The following is a 27,654-nucleotide window of genomic DNA, read 5'->3' as shown; positions in this document are numbered from 1 at the left end:
TGATGGAAGCAGAGGGCTTGGGCCTATCGGCCCAAGCCCGGAGCCCATCACTGATCTCGTATGGGGGTGCGGGGGCGTAGCCCCCGCGGTATGGTTCGACCGGATCGACCGTGACCCGATGGGTCGAACCGCTATTTGGAGTATATATATATAATGTACTGTTGCTTGTTGAGAGTCATTGTATTCTAGGATTTTCACGAAGCTAGGGTTTCAGGGCGAGTTCTTCCTCGCCGCTGCTAGGGTGTAATCTTTCTTCTGCATAGTGAATCATCTTCTTCTTCGCCCGAGGACGTAGCACACCACCCTGGTGTGTGAACCTCGTTAAATCTCTGTGCCGTACGGATCTATTGTCTCTCTCTGTATTCGTGTTTCTTGGTGCTTGATCTAACAATATATATACACTAAGACATCAATATGCGAGATTAGTGGTTCTTGGTTATGGGAAAGGTTTTAAAACATACTTATTTTGTTACCAAATATTTTGTGAGATCTTTGGTAGTTGGTGTCTTGGTGATGTGCCACTCTTCCATTTTGGATAGGATTTCTCTCCATAGAGTCCATGGACCATAAAGTGATCTCACAGCTGGAGTGACCTCGAGACACGTGCTCGGGTCCTTCCAACCGTGGGATCACTCTATGGTCCAAGGGCTCTATAGAGAGGATCCGGATCCATTCAATTTCTGTAGGAACAGAGCAGATTTACCAAAAATTAAAGAGCTCTTCAATTTTTTGCCTATTGACTTAATCCATTCTTCTTATTCTAACTCATTTCAACTTTGCAAAACAATTGTAAGACTTTTTACCTTTTATCTAGAGAAAGATCTGTTGGTTTTTCCAACGAGTGAATTTGCATCATTTTCCGGCTTCATCAGTATGAAGTCTCTCTTCTCCAATTAAGAAGGGAAGGATTTCTGTTTTTCCTTTACTTTTTTTCCCGATTTCTTTTTTCTTTTAAGTTCTTCAGAGTAACTGAGATTTTGGCGTGAATACACTCCGGTTTTTGTGTCTAACATTTGGAGTGGTGTCTGGAAATGGCAATGGAAGGATTTAAAGGGAAGTTCCGACAATGGGGCTTGGAGAAGTGGGGGATATAAGGAAAATCGCCAGCAAAAGCAGGGCTGCCCGGATAGGGGTTTGTACAAAGCGGGGTGGGACAAGAGATGTTGGGGCAGGGACGGTGGGTGTGAGGTAAGGGTGGGTGTCGGGGTGGGGTGAGGGTTAGGAGGCAGAGGCAAGGAGAGGGGTGGACGAGATGGGGATAGATAACAGAGGTAAGGTCGGAGTGGTGGCAGGTCGGCAGTGGTCTGTTTGGAAGGAGAATATGGGAGGAAGCGGAATGGTAATGGTAAAGTAGTATTTTCTTGGGGAATCAAAAATGAACTTAATAGCAGGGGAGTATCAGTAAATATGGTTCATCAAACCCCGACCCAATATCACACTTCTACAGGTCCGAAGGGATCCAATGCCCTTGTACCGACTCAATCCTATTCTTGCGCTAGGAAAAATTATTTACAAGTGCTCTAACTCCCGTGGGTATGATTAGAATGCGGATGAAAAGTAGATAAGTCGAAAAACAATAAAAGAAAGTAACAAAGATACAGTACCAAACAATGCCATCATCATCTCTCTTCATGTCCTCTATTGCTGTCTCCTCATAGACTGTATACTTCTGGGTTGAGGGAGGTAAGTAAATCAAACCCCCCACAGGTAGAACTAGGGATTTTCCACACAATGAAAGCCAAAAGGGGGACAAAAAGTTGATTACAAAAAGATGATTCATGACTCAGTGAGCACCCCACCATTCCTGGCTTGAGGAGTGATGATAATTTCCCCAACATACATTATAGTGTTTATTCTAACATAAGCTTTGCCCACGCTCACAGTCATCTCTGTGAAGTTTGTAAACTCCTTCATAGTCCAAGAAGATACAACCTGACCTCTTAATTCTGGGAGTAGGTTTAAATAATGTAACAAGTCACCAGTTCAAAGCTTAAGGTCCATGATATCAGTTTTTCAAATTCATAAGGCTGATTCAGAACCAAAGATGGAAGCTTACACCCCAGGACTCTGATGATACTTATGGACTTCACTAACTTCATAGCCATTCTGACACTACCTCACCAGATCACAAAGCAAGTCACAGACTAATTGATCTCCCTATATATTTTGAAAATTCTACACTATAGTTTACAAGATATGCCCTGACCCTGTGAAGCTCCTTTCAGTCACCGTTACAGTGTTTAATTTTACTTTGGGTAGCTTTAGAACAAGACCCACTTCTTAGTAAGACTACATTCATTCAGCTTAAACAATCAAAGAAAAATGCAATAAGCACATCACCCATCATCACCCTTCAATATCTAAGAAAGATAATATTTGAGCACTAACCTCACTTCAAAATACAAATTCCATACACAAACAAAATGAACCACCAAGCAATGTTCCATCTTAGAAATTGAGGGTGGGGGCAGAGAGTGAACAAAGAAGCTTAAAAGGGAGTACCTATTTCACTACGTGTCTCTGTTGGGCTATACAGTGCAGATCTATTCCTGGGTCTGTTCTCCTCCAATTGCTTAACAACTTCATCCATGGTAGGTCTAACAGAGGCTACAGGTGCACAACAACCCATTGCAAGCTTCAATGCCTGAACCAAACCTTCCTCCATTGGACTCCTGAACCCCTTCAGTATCTCCACATCAAAAACCTCCATTGTTGTCTCCTCCAACACTGCTACCTTCACCATGGATGGCAAGTCCACAAACTGCCCACTCACATCCTTACCAGGCTTCTTCCCCATCAAAATCTCTAATAACAGTATCCCATATGCATATACATCTGTCCATGGATTGCACTTCTTCATCTTCTGTAACTCCGGGGCTTTGTAGCCATCAGACTTGGCAACTGCCACAATTTCATCGGCTACAGCAGGTACCATCATTTTGTCTAATCCAAACTCAGTCAGCCTCGCCACAAAGAATTCATCAACCAGGACATTTTTTGATCTCACATTCCCATGGATTACTGGCACTTCCATGCCTGTGTGTAGGTATGCAAGACCTCTGGCTATACCCAATGCAATTTTGTGAAGACGAGCCCAGTTCAACATTGGAGGCTTCCCTGCTCTAGTTTCTGAATTGGAGCAATAAAGAGATTACAGAGTTAAAGAGAACTTTTGTTAGATATCTAATCTATCAATCATATAAGAAGACAATATCAACTCAATAAATAGAACCCAAACCCAGTTGAAATTCAATTTTAGCCTAAATTCAATAAGAAAAAACCAACTTTTTACCCATTAAATATACTAATTCAACAACAAAAATGCATAGATATTAAGCTGATCAAAATAAGCTGGAAAGAGTCTGTACCGTGTAAATGATCATAGAGGGACTTGTTTGGGAGGTAATCATAAATGAGGAGCTTCTCTCCTCTTTGCCCTTGATAGAAAGCTCGAAGTGGAACCAAGTTCTCATGTCGGATTCGGCCAAGCTGCTTTATCACAGGCAAGCACGAATTTCTCTCCTTGCAACTACCTTCTCTGAGCAGCCTCAGAGCAATGGTACCCCCATCTGCAAGTTTAGCCTTATAGACAGTTCCATAGGTTGTTTTCTCCATCACCTGACCAGTAGCATTCAGTACATCCTCTAATGTCAAATGCTCTCCACCCTGAAATAGTATAAGCTTCCCATCACCATTGTCACCACTCTCCTCTTCTTCTCCTTCCTCTATGTCATCTTCATTTCCTCCGTTCCTCTTCTTCCCCTGCACATACCCAATTAGTAATGAAGCTAAGACTACAGCACTAGTCATTAGCCCAATCACAAGACCCGCAATGCCACCGGAGCTCATACCAGAGCTTCCCCTGCAACCCCCCAGAGGAGCCCCACACAGCGCAGGATTGTTTCCTTCAAAAACCTGTGCTCCATACTTTGATTCCCCCAACCCAGGCAAAACCCCACTAAAGTTGTTGTATGAGAGATTCAATCTTTCAAGGTCCAGTCCAGCTATACTCGACGGAAGTGAACCCGATAAGATATTGTTCGCGAGATCAAGCTCCTTCAAAGCATGAAACTGAGTTACAAATTCCGGAAATTCTCCTGAAAATTTGTTATCGCTCAAATCCAAAACCTGTAAATTGGCGCAAGTAGAGTTGGGTAATGCCGGTTGAGGAAGAAGACCGGAGAAATTATTACCCTGAAGCCGAAGAGAAACAAGACGATCACAAAGGTTCCAGATTGAAGGAGGGAGAGACCCATCTAAGGAGTTGCTACTGAAATCGATATCAGAGAGCGAAATGCTGTACCCAAGCTCGAGAGGGACATTACCTTTGAGCGAGTTAACACCAAGGTACAGACTCTGCAACGACGAGAGTTCACCAATTTCTCTAGGGATTTCACCAGAGAGACCAGCAGATGGGAGCTGAAGTGAGTAGAGTTGCAGACCCGGTTCTCTAAAGAGAGAAACATTGGTCCGTTGAGGAAAGGAGACATCGTTACACCGAAGAAGTGAACCATTAGAGAAAACCCAGTGGAGTCCTCTCCATTGACAGAGAGGAACAGAGTAGTTCCAAGAAGAAAGCATTATATTCTCCTCAACACCTTGAAGTGAAGGTTTGATCTTGCCCAAGACAAGCGCAACATCCGAAGAGGAAGTAAGTAAGAAAGAAGTAGAGAAAAGGAAGTAGAAAAGGACAATGAACAGAGGGTAAAGCTGTAGAGACGCCATGAATGAATCAGAGAGAAGGTCTGAAAGAGGAAGGAAAAGGGGGTGTAGTTGGGAGAGTGTTCTATACTAGCTTGACTTTGAGGCCTCACTGCCCGAGCTTTGAAGTGAGTGTGTTAATGGCTTATGGCTGGAGGAGGACAGCTTAGAAAAAAGCTCTTTGATTATGTTAATGTGAGAAAGGAGAAGAGTGGACTGGTAGTCATTAAGTCTACCAATCAGACGGCCTCAATTTGATTTTAAAATAATATTGGCTTATTGAAGCATGTCTTGTTGAGATGAAAGCTATCATCTGATGGGGCCCATGATGACCCCACCCACCTTTTGTTTCCCTGAGGAAAGACCATTGCGGTGGTGGGCCTATTCAATGTAAGGATTTGGTCACATAGTACACAAAGGGAATCCAATGGACCTTTGTGCTCGTTTTGATCATGTTAAATTAGGGGTGTAGACATGGTTTTAAGTTTCGGTGCGTATCGTGTCGTATCAATCAATATGTATCTGTATCGATAGGTATCGGTACGATACATATCGATATATTATGAGAAATTTTGGACCTCTTTTTGTGTATTGACGTACGTATCGTATCGTGCCGTACCGTATCGGTATCGATACGTACGATACTCTACGATAAGAACTTTTAAAAATCTGAAAATTCCCGAGAGTATCAGTACGTATTGAAGGTATCATGCAGTATCGAGCTGTATCATACTGTATCGGTACGATACGGCTACTTAAGTGTGAATTTTTTGTTGTTTGAAACAAACACTTCACACTCTCACCAACAGTTTTCTAGATTTTTTATATGTTATGTAAAAACAAGTGTTCTACAACTTCCATGGAAATTTTTTATTTTTCTCAAAAAAATATATTTTTTAAATTTTTTTATTCCGAAATTAATTTAAAAAAAAAATTCCCCCAATTTTTTTTTCCAGAAAATTTAGTTCATTCAACTCTTAAAAATAATGTCATAACTTATAATTACTAAATACATGATTTCAAATGAAACCCACATTTTTTCCCCAAAAAAGTGAGGGTTTCAATTTTTTTTTATTTCTCAGATCTACTCAAATATATTGATCCACACTTTGTTGATTTTTTATATGTTCTTTAAAAACATTTAATCTACAACTTCTATAAAAAAAATTTAATTTTTCTACAATGAATGGGAGACCCACTACCATAAATATTTCGACTGGGGTAAATATTGTGCCTATATTCGACAAGTGCAGAATATCATCGTAGTTGCTCCTATTAAAGAAGAAGGTCCTAGCCAAGGATTTGAACTATCACGACACTCTTCACGGCACTCATCACAGTGGCAATGGCAATGAGGAAATAAAAAATTGTAAGAAACTCAAATCTCATCATTTTGAACATTTTCAACTCAATATATTTATCTATCAATACGATACCCTCTACTTAAGTATTTATGCATTCTACATGTTATATATAGCTTTTTTTAACTATTTTTTTTATGCAAAAGTGCATAAAAATGTGTTCCCTATCCATTTATGTGCGTATCTTTAGCGTATCTTAGCGTATCTTCGATACGATACGATACCCTCCGATACGTATCTTAATTTTGATCGACCGATACGACGACCGATACCGATACTTTAATCCTTTGGTGTAGACAATGTTTCAAGTAAATATTGGATTGGGTAAGGGTTCTTTGACCAGAGTGATAGGAGAGAAGCATTGATGAGGAGCGTGACAAAAGGTTCCCATCCACACCCCTTATGGCCTTGTGCACCAGGGTTATTTACTTATTTATTTATTTATTATTATTTTTTGAAAGTATTTTTTATGAGGAAGTGTGATTCCTGCACATGCATGAGTATGGGTGTTAATCAGTTCAGTTTTGATGTATACGGTGTGATTTGGTTCAGTTCAAATTTATTTGACTGAAATGAAAATCGCACCAGTTACTAAACGGTTGTACTTTCTGAAACCGCAACCATTTAGTAAATGATTTCAATTCTATGGATTTTAAATGGTGTCAGTTTTATGGTTTTAAATGGTTTTGATCACGGTTTATTCCTTATGATTTCTAAACGGTTAGGAATCGGTTTGTTTATTTATTCACATGTTTACTAAAATTAGCTTTTGTTGATAAATACGTCAATCATGTATCAATTAAATGAGGCATTGAACAAACAAGGATTTAACTACATAATAGAATTAAATTATTGAATAGACTATTAGAGAGCATCTATGGTCTTTAATTATTCCCTAAATTAAACCATTATGTTTTGTTAAAATAACAAAATATTTAATCGTTATATGGGTTGATCAAATCAGTTTTGATGGTTTAAGTGGTTCAGTTTTCATGGTATCAATTCGGTTTGAAACCAACAGGTTAAATGGTTAAAACTAACCCGACCCATTTAATTAATCAGTCTTAAACTTGAAACCAGAACCAAACCATTTACTAAACGGTTTTGTGGTTTTGATGTAAATGGCTCAGTTCGATTTCGTTAAACGGTTTCGATTTCAAATTCACATCCTTATGCATGAGGGCCAATAAAAGTACATAAGTAAGCATCCACAAATATGCAATTTTCCATTTTGCGGGGGCGAATCGATCATTTCACCACCTATGTGTATGGGCATAGGAGCCACACTCCCTGATAGAAAACATTTTTTCTTATATTTTTTAAGAACTAAAAAAAAATGTTCCATGATAGTGATCATAGCCCCCATGTTGGATTTTTCATACTATAAATAACTCTTTTGTAAGACCAACAAACGATGATAGAGCATGCCGACTCGAACCCAAAACTAATCTTTTTTTTTTCTAACCCAAAACTAATTGCCTCAAGCAATGATGCGGCAAGGGTTTTGGGTTTTGATTGTTCTTATATTTGATACAATGGAACTTGATCATCCCCTTTCCAATATATATATATATATATATATATATATAAATAGAAAAGTAGATGGCTAAGTAGGTCTGACTACTCCCATTAATTTCCTCCAAAACTTTGACAAAGACAAACTTCATGAACTCAAAAGATGGGATTCTAAGGAGGTCGCCCCTTGGGATTGGGATGGCCCCACAAGGTTGGCTCCTGTTTTAGCTTCTTTTGCTTTCATTAGAGGGGATTGGTTTTTCTTGAAGTTTCATCCCCTTTGGTTAAATGATACATAGTCTTGACTTTATCGTTTGGACTGAGTTTCTCTCTAACGTAGGTATAAAGTTTCCTTGGCATTATTGTCACTGGATGGGATTGTTAGGGGCAACGGTGACTTTGTCTAATAAAGGGATATTTATGACTCTAGGTTTCATGCACCATGGTGGGTACATGAAACTTTTTGTCCCCTAATTTTATTCTTCTTTTACTTTAACAAAGTTCTAGCTTACTTTAACAAAATAGAAAAGAAAAAAAGTTTAATTTACACCAAAAAGAAAAAAGAAAGAAGACTGGAATATCAATATCCAAGACATCTAATTCTTTGCATTAGCTCTCCCACTATACCCAATGTCCATCCAAAGACTCTTTACCTTTTTCTTTTTCTTTTTTTCTTTATATATATATATATATATATATATATACTTAAAGAAAAATTTTCAAACTACACCCAAATACTTTAATAATGACTGATCGGTTTCTCAAAAATGTATACCAAAGGTTTCAATACTAAGGTTTTTTTTTTTTTTTTTTTTTTTTTTTTTATTTCGTTATTATTATAAGTGTCAGTACTAAATTTCTCAATCCTATTTGAATTATTTATCACATTACTGACCATTCACTTTAATAAATCATGATGTTTTGGTGGATGAGACAAATATTAGGATTAATGTTAAGTTAGAGTTATGGAGATCAACCTTGGAATCAAGAGGTTTCAAACAAAACAGAAAAAACACGGATTATATGATGTATAACTTTAGTCATACTATGATGGATATGAAATGGTGATGCTTTTTTTTTTTTTTTTTTTGGGTAAAAGAAATGGTGATGATTGAGGATTTAGAGTTACGGTAAGTGATTATTTCAAGTATTTATGGTCAATTATAAATAAAAAGGTGATATTGAGGATGATGTTTCACAGAAAATTAAAATGGGATAAATGAAGTGGAGAGGTGTGTCTAGGGTGTTGCTTGACCGACATATTCTTTTAAAGCTTAAAGGAAAGTTCTATTGCATAGTCATTAGACTAGTTATGATACATGGGGCAAAATGTTGGGCAATTAAAAAATGTCGTATCAATAAGCTATGTGTGGCAAAGGTAAGAGTGTTGAGATGGATGTGTGGCATAAACAAGAAGGATAAGGTAATGAATGATCATATTAGGGCTGATTTGGGAGCCGCCCCGATTCATAATAAACTCTGAAAAAACCATTTGAGGTGGCATGTCCATGTTTAACAGAGGCTTAGGAATGCTTCAATAAGGAGGAGTGACCTGAATCAGATTGAATGAGTTAAAAGAGCTTGGGGCATGCAAAAAATGACTATAAGAAAAGTAGTGAGGAAAGACTTGCAAAGTTTAAGTCTTGTCCCAAGTAAGACATCGAATAGATCCGACTCAAGAGGCTAGAATCCATGTAGCCGACTCAATTTAATTAGTTTTTTCTTTTTTTTCCTTAGTTTGGATTCATGTAACCGGCCCCCATTTAGTTGGGATAAAGCTAAGTTGCTATCATTGTTGTATTATGCGTGTATGGGATTCTTCTTCTAGAATTTTCTATAGTTCTTATTATTCAAGCAATCCCTTTTATTTTATACAATTTTCATAGTGTTGTAAGGATGCACGCAAAATCAAATTAAAGATTGATTTAGGGATCTTTCCTTATTTCTTTTAGTCTGTCCAAAAAAAAAAATTGTAGGGGTTGCCATTTTATGTATTTTTATTTTTTTATTTTTTTCCTTAACACATATAAGTTACCTATGGAAAAAAAAAATCAATTTAAATGTAAATAACATATCTACTAAATTTGGGCACAAACCTTGCAACCACATGGCAATTGTTGCAAGTGTATAAGACTTTGCCACACTTTTAATTCTTCCTTCATATACTTATTAAAGCGCATGCATAAGAAATAGTTGATGTGGCATTGCTCCACCTAGATTTGGGATCTTTTGGTCTAAAATTTTTTATATTGGGTGAGATCAATTTGGAATATTTGGCAGTGGATTGAAAAGTCTAAAGGATAAGAGGTGGATTTATCTTTTCCAAAGAAAAACTCCCTAAAGAAGAGAAAGGGATTGGTTGAGTAATCAGATTTTATATTTAAATGCAAAAATGGAGTGTTTGGCTTGAACACATCAACCCTCCATTTTGCTAAACTAACAATTAGAGTTCAAGTTCTGGTCCTTGTATGAATGGTCTAAGTTATTGGAATCAGATGAAGTGAAATGCTCAGATTCGACTAAGAATTGGCAACAACTGATCTGATTTGTGCTGATTCTACGAACCCTCTTTTGAATTGCCGATTTCATGTTTGATCTTCATTTTTTCACCATTGTTTTCTTATTTATCAGTAAAATAATAGAAAAAAAAAATCAATGAAACTTACCTCTTGTAGCAACAGGATCCACAAGTTTATTGAATAAAAATTTTACAACAATTAAAAAAAAAAAATTGCTTCCTTCTTCCCGATTCCAAGTTCTAGGGTTTTGGCCGATTCCAAGCTGTTTCTGATCATTTTCCGTTTGATTTAAATAAACAAAAATAAAAAAAATAAAAAAAATGGAGGCCAATGTCATGTCTGATTCTGTTTGCTTGAACCTTGCTTTTAGATATGCCAAGTGGTATCACCTTTAGCAATCAGAAATGTTCACACTGCTACAACAGTAAATTTGATAGATAAAAGAGTAGCCGCCTGGATCCGGACAAACTAACAATAATATGCTTGACATAGTGAAGCAAACTAAGGTAAGTCTCCAATAAATCAAACACATCATAAAATAAGACCTTATCAAATGTTGTTCAATAAAACTAATTACACTTTATGTGAGAGAGGCACATATAGGTTTATTATGTATATGGGGAAGTGTATCCTATGGGAGAGTGTGATTCTTATGTGTGTACAAGGGCTAACAAAAACGCATGAGGAAGCATCCATTGAGACATCATTTTCCATTTCATGAGGATGAGCCGGTCATTTCAACCCCTCCCCCCCTGGTCCCCATGTGTCTTCATGCAGGGGCCACATTCCCCCCACAGAAACCATTTTCCCTATATATTCTATCTCAGACCAGACCCCTCTCTTGCAAGGGACCAAAATCAACTGTGGTGAGGTGCTATGAGCATCCACTGGCTGACATGCATGGTCGGGCCCTTCAAGCCGTTAGATGTTTACTGTACCTCATCACTCACGACAGACAATTAAGACTCTCTTGCAAGGCCTACAATAATTATTCCTACTGTTACACCACTCTTTCTTAAGCATGGGAGGCCTTAACATAAGAGATGTCCAGAAAAAAAAAAAAAAAAAAAAAGACGGCTTTATTGTACGGTTTTAAATTTTTTCTATTTAATTCAAATATTAAAACAAAAGGGACCCTAAACTTTCTGTTGCGCATGCCAAAGATGATATGAACTCTATTGTACCAATTCAAAAATGACACAAAAGAGCAACCTCAATCATTCTTCTTCTGGATTTGGTTAATCATTTAGATTTTTTTGCTTATTTACATATTATAAGATTAAGTGAAATGGAAACACTTGAATAAAAAATGTCTAAGTCAATGTCCCAATGGAAACTACACTCCCACATTCCTCACTGTAAAAGAGTTAACCACTAGTGTGTAGTTTTGACTTTCTTAAAACAAAATCAAACACCCAAAGCTTTTTATTGGATTTCTTTACAACTGGATACACAATCAGTCTACTGGCATAGACACTGTAGGCTTTTTATGTTCAAGGCCATGATATTATTAAAAGGGTTGATGCTGGATTTCACAACAAATAATCATGAAGAGTGGTTGGGAAACTGACATCTTCCAACACCAATCTTTAGCACCATGTCAGTTAATGGAGAGCAGTGACTAGAGAGTGGTAATTTAGAACAGGGTGAAATGGTTGAGACAGCGATAGAAGGATAAATATGTTGAGTGACTAGTAAATCATTTCAAAACCTTCCAAATGTCTTTTTACCTCACAACTCAAAGGTGGTTGGTAGGTTCTACCAAAAAAACAAAAGGTGGTTGGTAGGGGGTTGTTTCTAAAATAAACTGAGACTTGAGGTGTGATGGGAGATGAAAAAAGAACCTAATTCCAGTTCACAACTTTAAACTTCATAGCAAATGAATTTAAAATTTTTTGATTGTTCGGAACCCTATTTCCAATTGTTTTATTTTCATACAAAAAAGGGTTTTCTAAAGAATTATAAATCCAATTTTAATGAAATAAGAGTCCAAACTTTAGGTTGCTTTTCAGGCCCCATTAGTGAGATGACATACACTGGATTTTCTTCTTCTTTTTTTTTTTTTTTTCCAAACACAGCCATAGAAAAAAAGAGTAGATTTATGGATGAGAGGCGATTGGACAAATTCATTGTTGAAGAGAACTCAAATTTGGTTGTAAGATGGATGAGGTCAAAGGCTTCATGTCATTGAAAGTTTCAGCATCTTATCAACAAAACTCGATCTCTGGTCTTAAATGAACAGCTCATTCCTCTGGATTCTGAAATCAGCTATCTTAATTGCAGATGAACTCGCTTGGTACGATGTTGAGAAGCAGCATCTCTATATAAGGCCCTGTCCCCTCCAATGGAGCTTTATCTCCTCTTCCAATTCACATTTCATTTAGTTTCATTCCAAGTGGGTTAATGCAGTTTCAATTTTACCCACAGAAACCAAAGAAGCCAGCTTTGGTAACCTATTCTAAAACCCAAAAAACGAAAATTTGTATTTTTGAGCTGATCAGATAATTGCAAAAAAATGGTCCTATACAGCATACATAGTTTCAACTTCCAAAGTTAGGGGAGAAAATATATGAATCTGCACAGTAATAAATTACATAGTTTGATATACTTTCTTAAAAATGAAGTCATGACAGTACATTTCATAAGAGAAAAAAAAAGCCATGGCAGTACCATTAAATGATCAAATCAATAAGCAGCACTTCCATGATCATAACAACCATGATTGAGTCTCTTCCCGAGACCAGACATTGAAATTGAAATCAAAATTGTGGTCCATGTAACTGAGATAACCTCAACCCACATGCCATATTCAGATGGTGAAACACGAATGGTACATCCACCAGCTTCAAGAGCAGCAAACTTCACACCCATGCAGGTAAACTTTCCACTTGAACTGCTCGACTGAATAAATGGCGTTGGCCAGTCGCACCAAACCAAGCATTAACGGAGTGGAAGACCCCCACCAGAATATTCAACCTCCTGAAAATTAAAGGAACAGTGGAACATTAGGAGGCACCTCAAAACATAAAGCACACCAGGCACAACTTTAGTACATAAAACCAACATCACATTAAGCTACAGAGTCGTAACACTGGTTTGTGTGAGAGCCCTGCAAACCATGCCTGGGTGATCATTGAGAACGGTCAAATCTTCAACTGCACTGCACCAGATTCAAAGCAGAAGAAACAACTGGTACTTTCTGATCCCAAGTTTTACCTCTTTTTCCGTAAACCCTATTGACTAGTTTAAACAGACTTGCATGCACACTGACCAAACAATGGGGAATTGTTAATAAAAAAACAATGACTCCTTGCAGCGGGATGTTGTGCATAGGGTTGGCCATCTAGCCACCCCTTTACCCACTTTACCAATAGTCATTCCCAGGTCATTGTGGCATGATAAAAACAACATTTATTTATCTTATTGGCATACATCATTCTACATAAACAGATTACATCCTGAAATAGCCTGGCAATGATTAGGTAAATGCATATGCCATTCCTGCATTCCATATGAATGTACAGTAGAATGCTGGATGAGTATTTTATATTTTGACAAAATCACATAATACCATTCGAGCTGAAGAATCTAATATACAATGTAAGAAATTCAAAAGTTATATGCACGACGAATATATAGCACAAAACATATTGTGTATGTTACATGAAGACCTGCACATGGACAAAGGAATGGCACGGATTGGAGGTACATCAGAATATAAGGTGGCAGTTGTTTTAACTGTTTAAAATTATTCTCCAGTGCACATCTCTGATTCCAGAAAAACAGAGGCTCCCTAGATAAGCATGTTCGGATGCAATATAAGTTATTTTCTTGAAAATGTTAAAAATCACCTGAGCAGGGGGCAAGGATGAGACCCAGTCTGAAGCATGTGTTGGAAGAAGACCCAATGTGTTCAGCTGTCAAAACAAAAGAAGAATGAAATAAATAATCAAGCTCAGGAGGACTTCTGGCTTAAGATGCAAGAGAAAAAAGATCGCATATTAGGAGGACAAAAAGTAACGGGTTCTCACCTTCCAGACACCCAATGCCAAACTGGCCAAGTTCAAGGCAATGAAAAGTAACTTAGGAGTAAGAGTATCTACTTTTGAGTCCTTGTAAGGTTCAAAAACTGAAAATCAGTCAACAGTGAGCATTATTGAAGGATAAAGTCAAATCTCAGGGGGCATAATAGGCAAAAACAAAAAAGCAGAGAGAGACATCCGATAATATTTTAGTAGAAAACATGACACTCTCCAAGTGTGAGAGATCAGATGATATTTATTAGAAAGCATGACACAGTCCAAGTGTGTCCGTACTGTGGGTTTGTGGGTGGTGTATTTTTTGAGCTGGGAAAGCTACCAGCTAATGCAGTGAGATTTGTCAATAATATTCAATTGATTGCATTCTACTCTCAAATTTGACAGTGTCTATTAGGTTAGGTTAAGGAATAAAACAAAAAACAATCAATTCTGATATGCAGTATTATATAAACACACAATGTTCTAAAAGTTGAACCAGTCAAATATGATGCAATGCCATTTATAAAGAAAAATGATGCATACCATCACATGGACATGCTGGAACCTCCCCCCCCCCCCCACCATCCTTGATTTTCAAGGTAAGGCTAGGGATGTCAATGGACCGGGTTATATCTGGATCTGATCCATCCATACATTATTTTGGCCACAGATACACTTACATTTGATCCATAAGTAGACAACCTAATTATGCAGACATACATACCTTTTCCTAATCTATAAATTAGGGCAAGTACACAGAAGAGAATTCCTATAACATAGACAAAGGTTTCCTTAAAGGCCCATGTCTCTGCCGCGTGGCGTCTTCATTGGGGCTCAAATTTTGCCAACATCTTGTTAATGTCATCATCATCTACCGATCTGGTAGGTTTCAGCCATTTCAATTTTCCCACATGGAGATACAAGTTTCGCAAATCGATTGAAAATTCAAATTGCCAACTTTAGGGAAAACTTCCGTTCAGCTGTTGAAAATACAAGGGTATACTGCAAACATACAACGAGATATGCCCCAGAACTTGAAATGTGTCTATTCCAAGGTAGCCTTCTCATCCCATGTTTGTTTTGACCAGAGGAACCCTCGTTAGCTCACAAAGGGCGGACCACTGAGAGGAGTGAAAAACATTTTCCTTGCGTTATACATAGCATCATTCTTAAATTTGGAAACAGGATAAGATGGAAGGGGTGATGATTTGAGATATCAACTGTTCTAGATGCAGTCCCTAACGAAAAAATGGCACTTGAGATGCTAAAATAGAAGGAATTGTCAGGACTTCCGTCAAGAATCCAAGGCATACCAAATGGAGTTCAGAACGGAATCCCAACGTTCCTTAACACAGATAAATAGGATTTCTTCCCCTCTTTTTTTCGAAGGGGGAATGGAGGGGGTAAATAAGTTCAATTATATAATTAAAAAGATTCCACATTAAATATTTTGTCTGAATGAACACCCTTATAGGTCAAGTTTGGCTACTGTAAACGAACTTTGTTTACCCTCCATTAATTCCCTGTTAAACTTCAAGTCAAGGGGCAAAAGTAGTCATCTTGTTGAAACTAACAATGAACCAATTATCTTCTGCTTTTCAGATTCTTCTCTATTGAATTGAGATGGAGCTATGAAATCAGTCGTCTTCCCTGTTAAATCATATTTTCCAGCCATGTGAAACCTTATATCATGTAACCTTAAACCCTGAAACTTGAACCTAAAATCTCCCCCTAATTGGATGAACATTGCTATGAATTGAGAGCTTGGTGGTGAAGTTGGTGTTGGAAGAGGAAGATTATTGGGGTATGGAGAAAAAAAAATTTAGGGTGAGAGGGAATGTTGTCAGAGAAATAGAAGAAAGCAAGCAGAAGAGGCGCGCTATATGCAAGAAGAAAGTTGCAGAGGTCAACCTACCAGATCACTGTTCATTTGTCAGGCACTCTGGATTTTTTGTCACCATTGACAGTCTTGTTGCTGCTGTTGAGAGATTACATAGAAACTTGTCTTTTTGTCTATGGAAAGAGAATGTCTTCTCTATCGTCAGCCCTTTCTACAGCCTACCCAGTACCCACAACCACTCCAACAGCCGGGCCTGCATAAAAACCCCCGAACTCCAAATGGCGTACACACAATACAGAACCAAGTACAAAAAATAAAGGCTTGCTGTCCATATCAAATAGCTCCTGAATGAATAAGACAATGAATGCAACTAAAAGGCCCATCCTCCCATCCTCCCCCTAAACCCCTAAAGCTGAATATGGGTCATACGTCAACAGTACCCCTAACAACACAGCAGCAACCACTGGCTTCTATAATGCTTTTATGGTCGCCTCTAGCACTCCTTCAAGTGGGTTGTGATTCTTCCCCCATTCACGGGCAGAGACACCATAGGGAAAGGGGCCACACAGTCGCACTCTCTTAGATGGATGAAGAAGATAGAATTACCTTTCTATCCCTTCACTTTTGAGATATTGTAGAGTAGAACATGAGGGTAACAAGTCCACTTAGGATCAATTCGGCACCTCCTGAGGTGTCAATGAGACTGATCCACATTGAAAATATACAAACTATATAATTTATGAGGATTATGTATGTATCTTTAATTATAAACAAAATGCATGTATCAATCTATATAAGTAGAGCTTGAGCCAAACAAACATAATTGGGGGTCTAACCAATTAAAGATTAGGGTTTAGAAACCCCAAGGACACCAGAATTGCAGGCAAGGAAATAAAACCCAGATTCAAGAGAAATCAGAAAACTAACTAAAGACTGGTCTGGTCTGGCCAATATTCTGGTCACAGGCTGATCTTGACTGGATGAGTAATACTGTCACGTTTGGTATGATTCTGACATAAGAAAGTTTCCTATCAGATTTAGGAAAATGAAGTTCAACAGAAAAACAGAACTTGATATGTATAACTTTCAGAACTCAAATAGCAGTAATATAGATTCCAGAATTGAGATTGATCCAAACAGAAACAGACCTTTAGAAGAAAATGACTTCAAGTAGGAGACTTGAAATCGACCAGAAAAGTAAGGATTCTGAAACTGAAATCAAATACGAACTAAGAACTATTGATTAGGACAGAGAATAGAAGAAGCATGAAGCAAAATAACAACCAGCAGAGTAGAAACTAATTAAAAGAACCAAAAATTTAAAACTGAAGAGAACATCACACACAAGAACTTTCAGAACTGACCTGAGAACTGATTGGATGAATAAAATAAGAAGCAGATAAGATATGTAATATCTGAATTACTACCATAAAATCACCACCAGGCACTACTGAATCACCAAAGCAGAAAGCATTCTGAATCTCACAGAACTAAGGCAAACGCAAATTTCATTCAACTGTAAAATACTTGGGTAGTGGTGCAACAATAACAACAACCTCAACCTTATCCCAACTTAATGGGGTTGGCTACATGGATTCGTGCGAAAAAAAAAAATAGGGAAAAGAGAATTTAGTACCTATTGATCATTGAAAGCAACTATGCTCCTCCAACGGCTCCCTTCACCTCTTCCAGCATTCTTTTTCTTTTCGTTTTCTTTTTCTTTTCTTTTTCTTTTTCTTTTTCTTTCTGTCTTTCTCCTTCTATGTATGTGATGTTTCCATTGAAAAAGGTAGACTTGAAGCCCATTTATCTCGATGAACCTTACTTTTACCTTGAGAGTTGAGTTAGCCCCCCAAACCATCCACCAATCATTTTATACTCCTTCCTTGTTAATGAAACTCCTCAAATTTCCTTCCTCTATGTCTATTTTCTTTATCTTTGGAGTTTGGCCTACATCAACTTGGTACCAGAGTAGGGCTCCTATCTTAAAGTTTGTTTGTCTTCATGATGCCAAGAGGAAGAGGGAACCAACATATTGCTGCGGTACACGAAATTGCATTTGAGATGAAGTAAATTGCGACAAGAAAGGGACAACCTCCAATAGATGATGCAAGAGATTTCGCGATGGCTTCAACAATGGATACGGACCCAACTTTCCATATCCCAAAGATCCTCATAATGACAATCATGACAATTCTCGATTTTTACTTCGTTTCAATCCCAAGTTCCCAACAAGCACATCCGCAAACTCTTTGGGAGATTGAATGGTTGGCACAAGCCTAGGAACAAGTCAACAAGAGTAATTGAGTAGATCATAGATGTAGATGACTTTGACAGAAAATTCGATCCCAAACTCTACGGAGATTGGATTTACTTCTATTGAAACTTTTCTTAATTGAAAAGAATTATCAGAGGAACAAAAATTCAATTTAGTGGCCACAAGACTTAAGGGTCATGTCTTGGTTTGATGGCGGAAATTTCAACAAAGGTGAGATAGGAGAGGTCTCCACCGAATTAATAACTAGGTGGGCATAAAAGAGAGATTCGATGAGAAATTTCTCCCTCTTGATTTTCCCAAACTTTACATGAAAAATTTCATCATCTTCAGCAAAAAGTGACCAAAGTTTGAACGACTATTACCAAATAATTTTCAAATATTTATACCGACTTGATTTACATGAAGATAATGATCAATTGGCGGGAAGATATGTTAATGGCTTAAAGCTTTCTATTCAAGATGAAATTACTTTCACCACTTGAACAATCTTAATGAAGCACACCAATTGGCCATCCCTGACCCTTGTTATCTTGTACTTGTTTTCCCCATTTTCTATAGAACTTCTCACATTTTCTAGTTTGTACTCATATTCGATTTTGGGTTGCATCAACTTGGGAAATAAAGGCTCATATAGATAAATGGAGTTCAAGTCTACCCTTTTTAATAGGGTAATATTACATATATAGGAAGATGAGAAAGGATTTGATGGAGGAGCATTAACTGCTTCCAATGTTCAAAAGCCATTAAATGCTTTTGAACTTTGATGCATTTCAATGGGCTTCTTTTGAATGTTGTGGGGGGTATGGGCTTCGGCCTAAGAAGGTGGGCTACACCATTCTCCCCCTCTTGAGAAACATTTGTCCTTGAGTTTATCCATAAGTCACTCCCACAAGGATCAAGCTCTTGCAATTCGGCTTCATCGATCCTAGTGTCTTCGGAATTTTCCTTCCCATTGATTAAGTTTTAAGTGTATGTGCCACGTCAAGTAGTGATGGACCTTGAATTAAGCACATCTACCATTGTTGACTCATTGGTTGTTGGTGAAATACCTATGTCTCTGAGCGCTGTCATTGGAGTGTTGGGATCACCATAATAGGGTTAGAGGACGATGATGTTGAAGATGAGATTAATAGCCATGCCTTCAAAGTTCAAGCAACTCAACATGATAAACATTTCAACCTATTTTCTTCATAATGCAGCAAAGACCAATCTTACCATATTTGAGATTGTTTGTAGGTGCCACAAGGAAATTTTTCTCTTTGCAATTATACCATCAACTTGGTAGTAGAGCTAGTTCCAATTCTTATATTGAACAAGCTCTAAAATATATCCAAAGACAAAAGCAAAATTGACGTTACAAAAGGTTATTGAAGATCATTTTGTCGCTCCAATGGACTAAGGTACACCTACAGTGTTCGATGAAGCATAAAAGAATGTTGTTTAATGAAGGAAGATGGTTGTTTCAAACTTAAGGACAAGTTCTTTCAAAGTGGGGGAAAATGATGCAGTCATGGCATGTGATGTCATCACATGGCATTACATGCCATACTCCACTTTCTCAAAGCAAAGGCTTCACATGTTCCTCACCATGGCTACCAAGACACCCTTCTCTCCCAATGGCTCTCCCACCCCCCACCCCCCTCCCTTAGAAACATATATATATTTTAGCTGGTTAAAGGGATGATTTTGTGTACTTGTACTTGTGGGTGCACTATGTGAGCCCCATTTTAAGTTGAGGTCCTCTAATGGTGAGAGAGTCCCACACTTGAGTGTGTGATTCCCCATGAAACCCCTAAGTTAAGGGATCCTTTCTGACCCTTTACGAGGTGCTCCCTAACCCTTGCTATCCTGTACTTTTCTCTATTTTCTAGATTATTTTGAAACCCCCTTTTTGAGCTGCACCAAGAAGGGCTATGCCCCAATTCAACTATTAAATACTCTAAAAAGGAAAGTAAAACAAAGCAGAAACAAATAAGGAAACCATACGAGCCATGAGGGTAATCCTTCATTGTTTAGGACTCCAGGAAATAAAAGGAAACTGACTACCAGCAGGACTGAAATTAAATACTGGTATTCCATCCTAAGTAAACAACTAAATAAAGAACAAAAATAGAAGTCCAAAAACAACCCCAAGACATGGTTTTGATATAACTAGAAAACTCCCAAAAAATGGTTTTTTTTTTTTTTTGTTTTCCCTAAAAATTGGGTTTAACCAAAAAATGGTTTGATAATGAAACACAGGTCAATTTTTGGACCTGGACTTCTTGCGGCTATAGTGCATCTTGTACCTTGCATCTGCATCTAAACATGAATACATATGCCATAATTTGTAATTTTCTTCCCTTAACTACTCTCTTAATTTGATATCTGATATCTGAAACCATTATTTTGATTTTGAATAGAAATGAAAACAAATTATCTATATCCACCATGTATTCAGCCTGTTTACAGCCTTAGTGTGGGATCCAATGATATATTAAAGGTCAAAAAACTAGATCTTGAATGACGCTAATCAAAGGTACTCACAGAAGTACCAACGCAGGAGGAGAAGAACCAGTCCAGAAGAACCACTTATAGTTTTGGTTTGAACCAGTTTTTCTGGTTCAGAAAACTGCCTTGTTGTTCATGTTTCTGGTTCACCTAAAGAACCAGCCCTTGGGGGTCCTTTCAGGCCTAGTTTGCAATTAATTTATTGTTTATTCAATTGCTTGTATTGGCTGGAATGTATGTTACAAATTCCAGTCCTTTTATTGCCTATTTCTTTCAGTTTGAAGAGTCGTAGTCTAGCTCGGAGTTCCCTTTTCCAGCTTGCGTATGGGAGAATTCCTAATTTGTTCAGCCTTTTCTTTTCGTACTTGATTAATACTAGTTTCCTATTGGCTGAAAGACATTCCTTAGGCCAATATGACTCAGTTTGCCCAGAGTCAGTTTAAACATCTGTAAGGCCTACTGTTTATGTTGAATGAATTGGCTTGCTTGCCTTATAGTTTATCTTCTTATCTTCTCTATTTTATGGTTCTACATTCAATTCACAGGTCAGTTCTTCTTGTGTATACTACTGAGGTTTCTTATTTTGAATCTCAGTTTAGGATCTATAAACAATTGTTTCTGTTGGTTATTTGCCGGTCAATAGTCTGTTAATCCATATTTTGATTCAAATGACTGGATTAGCTCAGTACAGCAATTAGATTCTATTCTGGACTTCTAGTTAGCTTCTTTGTTCAACTAGGATTCTTAAGTATCTCTTAGTCTACCATTAGAATCTGCTGAAACTTGACTAAGATATTCCCCTACTCTGTAACACCCTTCAACCTACTTTTGGATTGTTTATGAGTTGTGCTTGCTGAGTTATTTCTCCCATTCTGGTCCTGCAACTCTGTTTTGAGTTTCCTTAACTGAATATGACTTGACCAGATCTCAGAATGTGACCATCTGATCATTCTAACATTTTTCTATCTTGTTCTCCCATATTAAATCAGCCTTCAACCAAGGTTATATTCAGATTCGAGTTTTTGATCTTGTGTAACTAGTTTTCTCCTGAATTCTGGAAAATTTCCTGAGTCTCTGATTTTGGTTCTGGTAGGTTTCTGGAATCTTTTCCTTAGGTGATCTAGAACCACATCATTGAATACTCCATCCTCCTCACACCATGCCAACAAACTAAGGCCCCCACACCCAAACAGAGACATCCCTTTGGAAAACTGTTGCAAAGCCCAAAAGCAGAATCGGAAAGAGACCCAACCAACTGTGAATATTCTCCTCCCCTAGCACCCTTACACCATGCCTGAAACTTTCATAAAGAACAATACAGAACGAACCTGGAACATCAAATACCCTGTTGTTCTATCTGCAATAACAAACTACTACCATGCGTTCAAATTGCATTAAGCAGAATGTGGCCTCTCTTTCGAGGAGGGTGATTATGAGTATCATAATCACATCCATAAGTCAACGATCAAAATTTGAAGGAGATTTTATAATAGGAAAGAAAGATATTTTCCCATCCAAATAGATGTCACCAGCGCCACCGAATGGGCTCCTCGGTCTTAATGTAGGCTGCAACGAAAGAATAAGTTTGTAAAGCCTAATGAGGATTTACAGAAACTCCCAAGTCCACAGCAGGTTGGTATGAATAAAAGGCTGACATGTCACAAGATCTTACAAAGAAAAGATGTGGATTTTCTACCTCTCCAAACAAGGAAATGATACAAGCTCAACAATTCCAATCCAGAAGGAAACCCAAAAAAGAAGGGGATTGGCATCCAACCAATCTATAGTGCACCCTTCATGAATCACATGCCTAAAATCTATAAAGTTCACATCTTTATAGGAGCCTTCCAAAGGAGAATAGAAAAAAATATTCACGTTGAATTAAGCTCAAAACATAGGATCTGAAAAGAAAAGGACAAGCATCACCAACACTTGGAGTCCTATCTTTTGCATCCAACAAAGCACAGCCTGCATTTCATGGAGTTATGTCACCCTCGAAGCTCAAGAAAATAAAGTTTCCAGACTTCATCGTCATCCAATCAGCTGCTAATCCAAGTTTTCACTCTTTTTGAACGGCTTCAAGTCAACAGATGTAAACAACATTCAACACCATATAAAATCCTTTTCTCTGACTCATCTTTGCTCACTGTGAGATTCAATGAGCAGAATTTACATAGTCAATCAAAATTTCCAAGATGTTCTGAAGGGTTCTTCACTTTGAACGTAGTTGCACTATCATAAACTAAAGCTAACCCCATGCTTATACAGAAGCAATCTAAATGGTGATTAAGAGGCTGTAAAATCAAGAATTTTCGTCTCAAACTATTCATAAAACAATATTTAGCTGTTGGATACTCAATTACAACAAAAGCAAACATGGTATACACACACTCCGTCCTCCACTCATTTATTTCTCATCTTGAATTAAGGATTGACTTATGCAAAACTGGGTCTATACATTTCTTCAAACACCATAGAACGTGGATGCAGGACGTGTAGGACAGAGATGTATCCTACAAGCAAATTGGACAAATAAAAATCAAGTAATGCTGCTTTATAATTTCTAGTGAAGAGGACGTAGGAAGAAAAGGAGGCATTAGACTAGGATTTGGAGGCTTAAGATCAGATTGGGTTTAGGATTTGAGGTCAAAGATACTACTTAAAAAAAAAAAAAGGAAGAGAATAGCTGTCGATTTAACAAAAAAACAAAATACAAGAGAAAAGATTTCCCCATCTACAACAATAAATATGGAGAGAAAAACTTCAAGAGGTCTCCCACACATTTCCTTACGAAAGCTTCTAAATACATCCTGTAAACGTGGCAATGGATTTACCCAAAACACCAAAAAAAAGGTGGGGGTGGATGGGGTGGGTGGCACCAGCATCAAAATATATACAGATAAACTGCAAGATCATATTAACGAGAGCCAGACTGAATTTGGCATATCCAAACACATGATTAGTGAATTGAGAACACTAATTCAATCTTGAGGCATCGGGATAAATCAGAAAGCCAGAACATCACAGATGTGACAGTGATAAGATAATACTAGGGAAAAATTTTCTTCAAATAAGTACCAAAATGAAATTTGAACACTGCTTAAATGTTGCAAGCATAATTACCAGATATTAAAAAAAAAAAAAAAAAAAAAAAATTGCATGCATCATTTGTTAGAGTGGATGTTAGTAGATAGTTTCAGATATGGAAACAAGCCACTATTGGGTGTGCATTACAGTGGTTTAAATACAATAAAATAGTAGTAGTTTCCAGGAATACCTTTCCCAACACCTTGAAGAGCATTTAAGGGCTGCCAAAGAGCTGAAAAGGTAATACCAATGCTAAACAAATGAACCGTATTTCCAGCCATCCACATCATAAATCCCATCATTAATAAATTCTTGAAAGGTGCTTGGGCCACTTCCCAGGCTTTCTATTCAGGAACAAAAGAAAAAATACAAGAAGTAAAAAAAAGAGGTTAATAAGTATTAACTTTGATCTGGTAGTAATACAATATATTAAAAGTAGCCATATAAAGTGGAAACCAATATAATGTAGACTAGATTGGAAAAATCAACTGAGAAAAAAATGCAAAGATTGCATAAATGGCACAGAAAATAAAGGTAGCCAAAAATACGATGACAGTATAACAATTTCAGCATTTAATGTAGACTAGATTGGAAAAAACAACTAAGAACAAAAGACAAACCTTGCATAAGTGGCACAAAAAAATAAAGGTAGCCAAAAATACGATGAAAAATATAACAGTTTCAGCATTTTGTCCATAAACATCCTTAATTCTAGGGATAGTTTATCAGTGCATGAGTATTCGCAAGACAAGAGTAATACCACAACCATGTAGGCTTTTCTTAAAAACATGGGGAGTAGGTTGTCTTCTGAACATGAATGAGCAGGTTGTCTTCTGAACATGAATGAGTAGGTAGTCTTCTGAGCATGAAGGAGCATAAGACAGTAGAAAATTATAACAGAACAAAAGATTTAGGTAACCTCTCCCTCACACTCATTCTTCTTCCCTTCCCTAATTTCTGGTCTGCTTGCCTAACTAATATTGTACCTCAACACAAATAAATTTGGAAAATGCTAACACAATGCAACAATGCAAACGTGTCAAACACAGCTTGGATCCACCTGTCAGTGGAACCTGTAACATTAGATTTTACCTACGCTATGGTGAAATCAACTCATCCATTTAGCAGCTTCTCGATGTGTAATGTTTCCTTGAATATTGCAAATTCAACAAAGCAATCTGTCTCATATCATATATAACACCATAGTACAGATCATTTTAAAAAAATTCCCAGAAAGCAAGAACAGAGGAAATTTCTGTAAAAATAAAATAAAATAAATAGAAGACAACTAAAACCTCCTTGCGGAATATTAAACTATTTTTCTTCATTTTTTTACTCCTTTTTTTTGGGGGGGGGGTTATTAAGTAACAATTTTTTGTTCTAGCAGAAACCCTAATCCAAACAGGAAAATAGATACAACTCACAGAAACTTAGTTGAAATCAACGAGACGAAATCAAAATCGCAAATACCTGAGATTTCCAATTGGCTTCTGCATCCTTCTTTTGTTTACTTACAGCGGTATCGTCCTACAGCAAGATTAACAAAAGATCACTACAAACCCAAGAAAAAGTAAAAATAATAATAATAATAATAATAATAATAATAATAAGGAGACTAAATCTGAGATTGAAAAATCAAGAACCGACTACATGTCAAGCCTTCCAAATTCAAGGAAATAGAATTTTAAATTTTCAGGGAACGTAAAGAAAAGGGGTGCGAGGAGAATTTGGCGAGCCAAAAAAAAAAAGAAGAAAAAAACCTGATCTTGAGAAGCTCGAGAGTACCCAAGAGGATCTGGGATATCGCGGGATGAAGTAGTTGTTGAATTGTCGGTGAAATCGATAGCCCATCGTCGAACCAAAACTCCCTTCCCCTTGTCCATCGTCTCTGCTCTGCGTGTCTTGACTCTCTCTCTCTCTCTCTCAGTGTTACCAAACCTTAACACAATAACACCCACCGCGAGGTTTATACATCAAATACGTATGAATTATAGGAAGGCTATATAATCTTTTCGCCGATATATCGGGACTTTTCGGTCATCGAACCATTTTATGATACGAATCTGGAAGTCTGGCCAACCACTGGGTTCTGAATAGCCCACTCTAAAGAATATCCAATTATTGGTGCACAAAATTTCCTAAAGATTAAAGCTCAACAACCTTTTCTTTCCTACTTGTAGCATACTGCTACAACATAGTTGGAGTTTTGAACAGCCACCTAATCCTGCCACGTGTCTCATCATATAGTGCTGGAATTATTTTTTACAATGTCCACTGCTGACATGTTAAATTTCTACATAAAAGGTTTTTTTTTTTTTTTTTTTGGTAGGATACATAGGAGTTGGCCACGTAACAAAATTGCAAATCATTGGAAAACAATTCCACAAAAAAATGGGGAATAGAGTTTTTCTTTTTATTTTAAACAAATAGAGTGTCTGGTAAGAATTTAGATGAGAGGTTAAATGACTGAATTTTTGAGGTTGAGATTTGGTATTTGGTCAATGCATATCATTATCTAGACATCAAATAGTTGGAATTGACATATTAAGTCTTTCGGAGATAAGCCTCTATTTTAGTGGCAAGCTATTTATCCAAGAAAAAAAAAGGTTTAGTGGCAGCTAGTTAGTTAGGCTCTAGTGTAAGTTCAAGGAATGTCAGTGGTATGACCCTCCGACTCCCCCCCCCACCAACTTTCTTGAAATATATATTCTATTCGTATATGGGAGGACCCTTGGATTCTTTAGCATGATGGCTTCACAATGCATTCTCTTAGGCTCTCTCATATGTATTGAGTGGAATGTTTCAAAGCTTAGAAGTTTTTACTGTTACTGTTGTTTTATGGTTGTCCTTGTTGGCAACTCGGCCACGTGGCGGTGATGACGTGGCCAGTTTGGGTGACGTGGATGAAAATGATGACGTGGCCAGTTTGGGTGACGTGGCAGTATCCAGTATCACCGATGAGATAACAGAGCAGCTTGGTATGCATGGAGTGGTTTAATACATCATTAATAGGTGGTGCGGGTTTCTGGGTCAAAACTGGCAAAATTGGCCTATTTACGATCGAGGGCATTTTCGGTAATGAAAATGACATTTTTTGAAGATCGGTTCTTCATGAAAAAGATAGATTGTAATTTTCCTAGTCCAGTGCATTTGATTTCGTCACATTCCGATACCGTATGAAGAAGTTACGGCATTTATGGCAGTCGAGGGCAGTTTCGGCATTGAAGATGATTTTTTTAAAGGAAGTGTTCTACATGTAACAATACGAAAAAAATACAATCTTTCCAACGGTTCTGATTTCATCGCATTCCGATTGCGTATGAGAAAGATACGTCATTGGAAATGTGTAGGGGCATTTTGGTCTTTTTACATGGATGATTCAGATGATTGAGTCTTCTGAAAAGTCGTAGAGCATCCAGTTATGATTCCAACGCACTTCGTTTCATATCGATCGGATATCGTATGAAAAAGTTATAAGCATTTCCGTAAAGTCGGTTCGAAAATCCAAACCGAAAATCCATCAGTTGCTCTCGGTGTTGGGTGGGTTTTTCGGAATTTATTTTTGAAATTCGAAGGGCTTTTGTGTAATTTAAAGATTTTGAAGGTCTGAGTTGCAAGGGGTCTTTAAGCACTGAAACATATGGAGGCAGGGGCTTGATTGTAATAAAGAGGAGTCAAGGGAAGTGAAATGGACGGCCAAGATTCGACCACGTATGCTTGATGCCCATCCAAAGGCAGCTGAGATTTTGGTGTGATATGGACGAGATAGATGCTTGCGCGTGGGATTTTATTGGTTAGATGCATAATTCTTGATGCACTGGCGCTACACTATATCAAGGTATGT

The 27,654-nt window shown here is 37.5% G+C and overlaps 2 protein-coding genes across 4 annotated transcripts in view; both read right to left on the bottom strand.

The window, feature by feature from the left end:
* Window positions 1–2,359: 2,359 nt before the first annotated feature.
* On the bottom strand, window positions 2,360–4,895 carry LOC122058839 (putative kinase-like protein TMKL1). The gene is made up of 2 exons (XM_042621530.1): window positions 3,369–4,895; window positions 2,360–3,129 (listed from the first exon to the last, which is right to left on the bottom strand). The coding sequence occupies exons 1-2, from the start codon at window positions 4,723–4,725 to the stop codon at window positions 2,489–2,491; spliced, it is 1,998 nt and encodes a 665-aa protein (XP_042477464.1). The 5' UTR covers window positions 4,726–4,895; the 3' UTR covers window positions 2,360–2,488.
* Window positions 4,896–12,631: 7,736 nt separating this feature from the next.
* Window positions 12,632–27,654, bottom strand: part of LOC122059668 (ER membrane protein complex subunit 4-like) — a 30,886-nt gene continuing 15,863 nt past the window's right edge. Inside the window, exons 2-7 of one of the 3 annotated variants that reach the window (XM_042622617.1) lie at window positions 25,571–25,735; window positions 25,281–25,337; window positions 24,001–24,154; window positions 14,128–14,225; window positions 13,948–14,013; window positions 12,632–13,075 (exon numbers count right to left, since the gene is read on the bottom strand). In XM_042622617.1, the coding sequence (XP_042478551.1) occupies window positions 13,037–13,075; window positions 13,948–14,013; window positions 14,128–14,225; window positions 24,001–24,154; window positions 25,281–25,337; window positions 25,571–25,693 (537 nt within the window). In that variant the 5' untranslated portion in view covers window positions 25,694–25,735 and the 3' untranslated portion in view covers window positions 12,632–13,036. Of the gene's footprint in view, window positions 13,076–13,947; window positions 14,014–14,127; window positions 14,226–24,000; window positions 24,155–25,280; window positions 25,338–25,570; window positions 25,768–27,654 lie in introns of those variants that run through there. The other 2 variants (XM_042622618.1, XM_042622616.1) reach the window with 2 other exon arrangements.

The sequence above is a fragment of the Macadamia integrifolia genome, chromosome 13 (assembly GCF_013358625.1).
Source record: "Macadamia integrifolia cultivar HAES 741 chromosome 13, SCU_Mint_v3, whole genome shotgun sequence".
In the NCBI taxonomy this organism is placed as follows: domain Eukaryota; kingdom Viridiplantae; phylum Streptophyta; class Magnoliopsida; order Proteales; family Proteaceae; genus Macadamia; species Macadamia integrifolia.
The sequence above is the reverse complement of the archived record's forward strand: the minus strand, read 5'-3'. Positions and strand labels throughout refer to the sequence as shown.

Bases quoted from the DNA above. Each gene is read 5' to 3' on its own strand.
- LOC122058839 (XM_042621530.1), bottom strand. From the start codon at position 4,725: ATGGCGTCTCTACAGCTTTACCCTCTGTTCATTGTCCTTTTCTACTTC. The intron at 3,130-3,368 runs GTACAGACTCTT...GCTCCAATTCAG, and splicing joins CCTCTATGATCATTTACACG to AAACTAGAGCAGGGAAGCCT.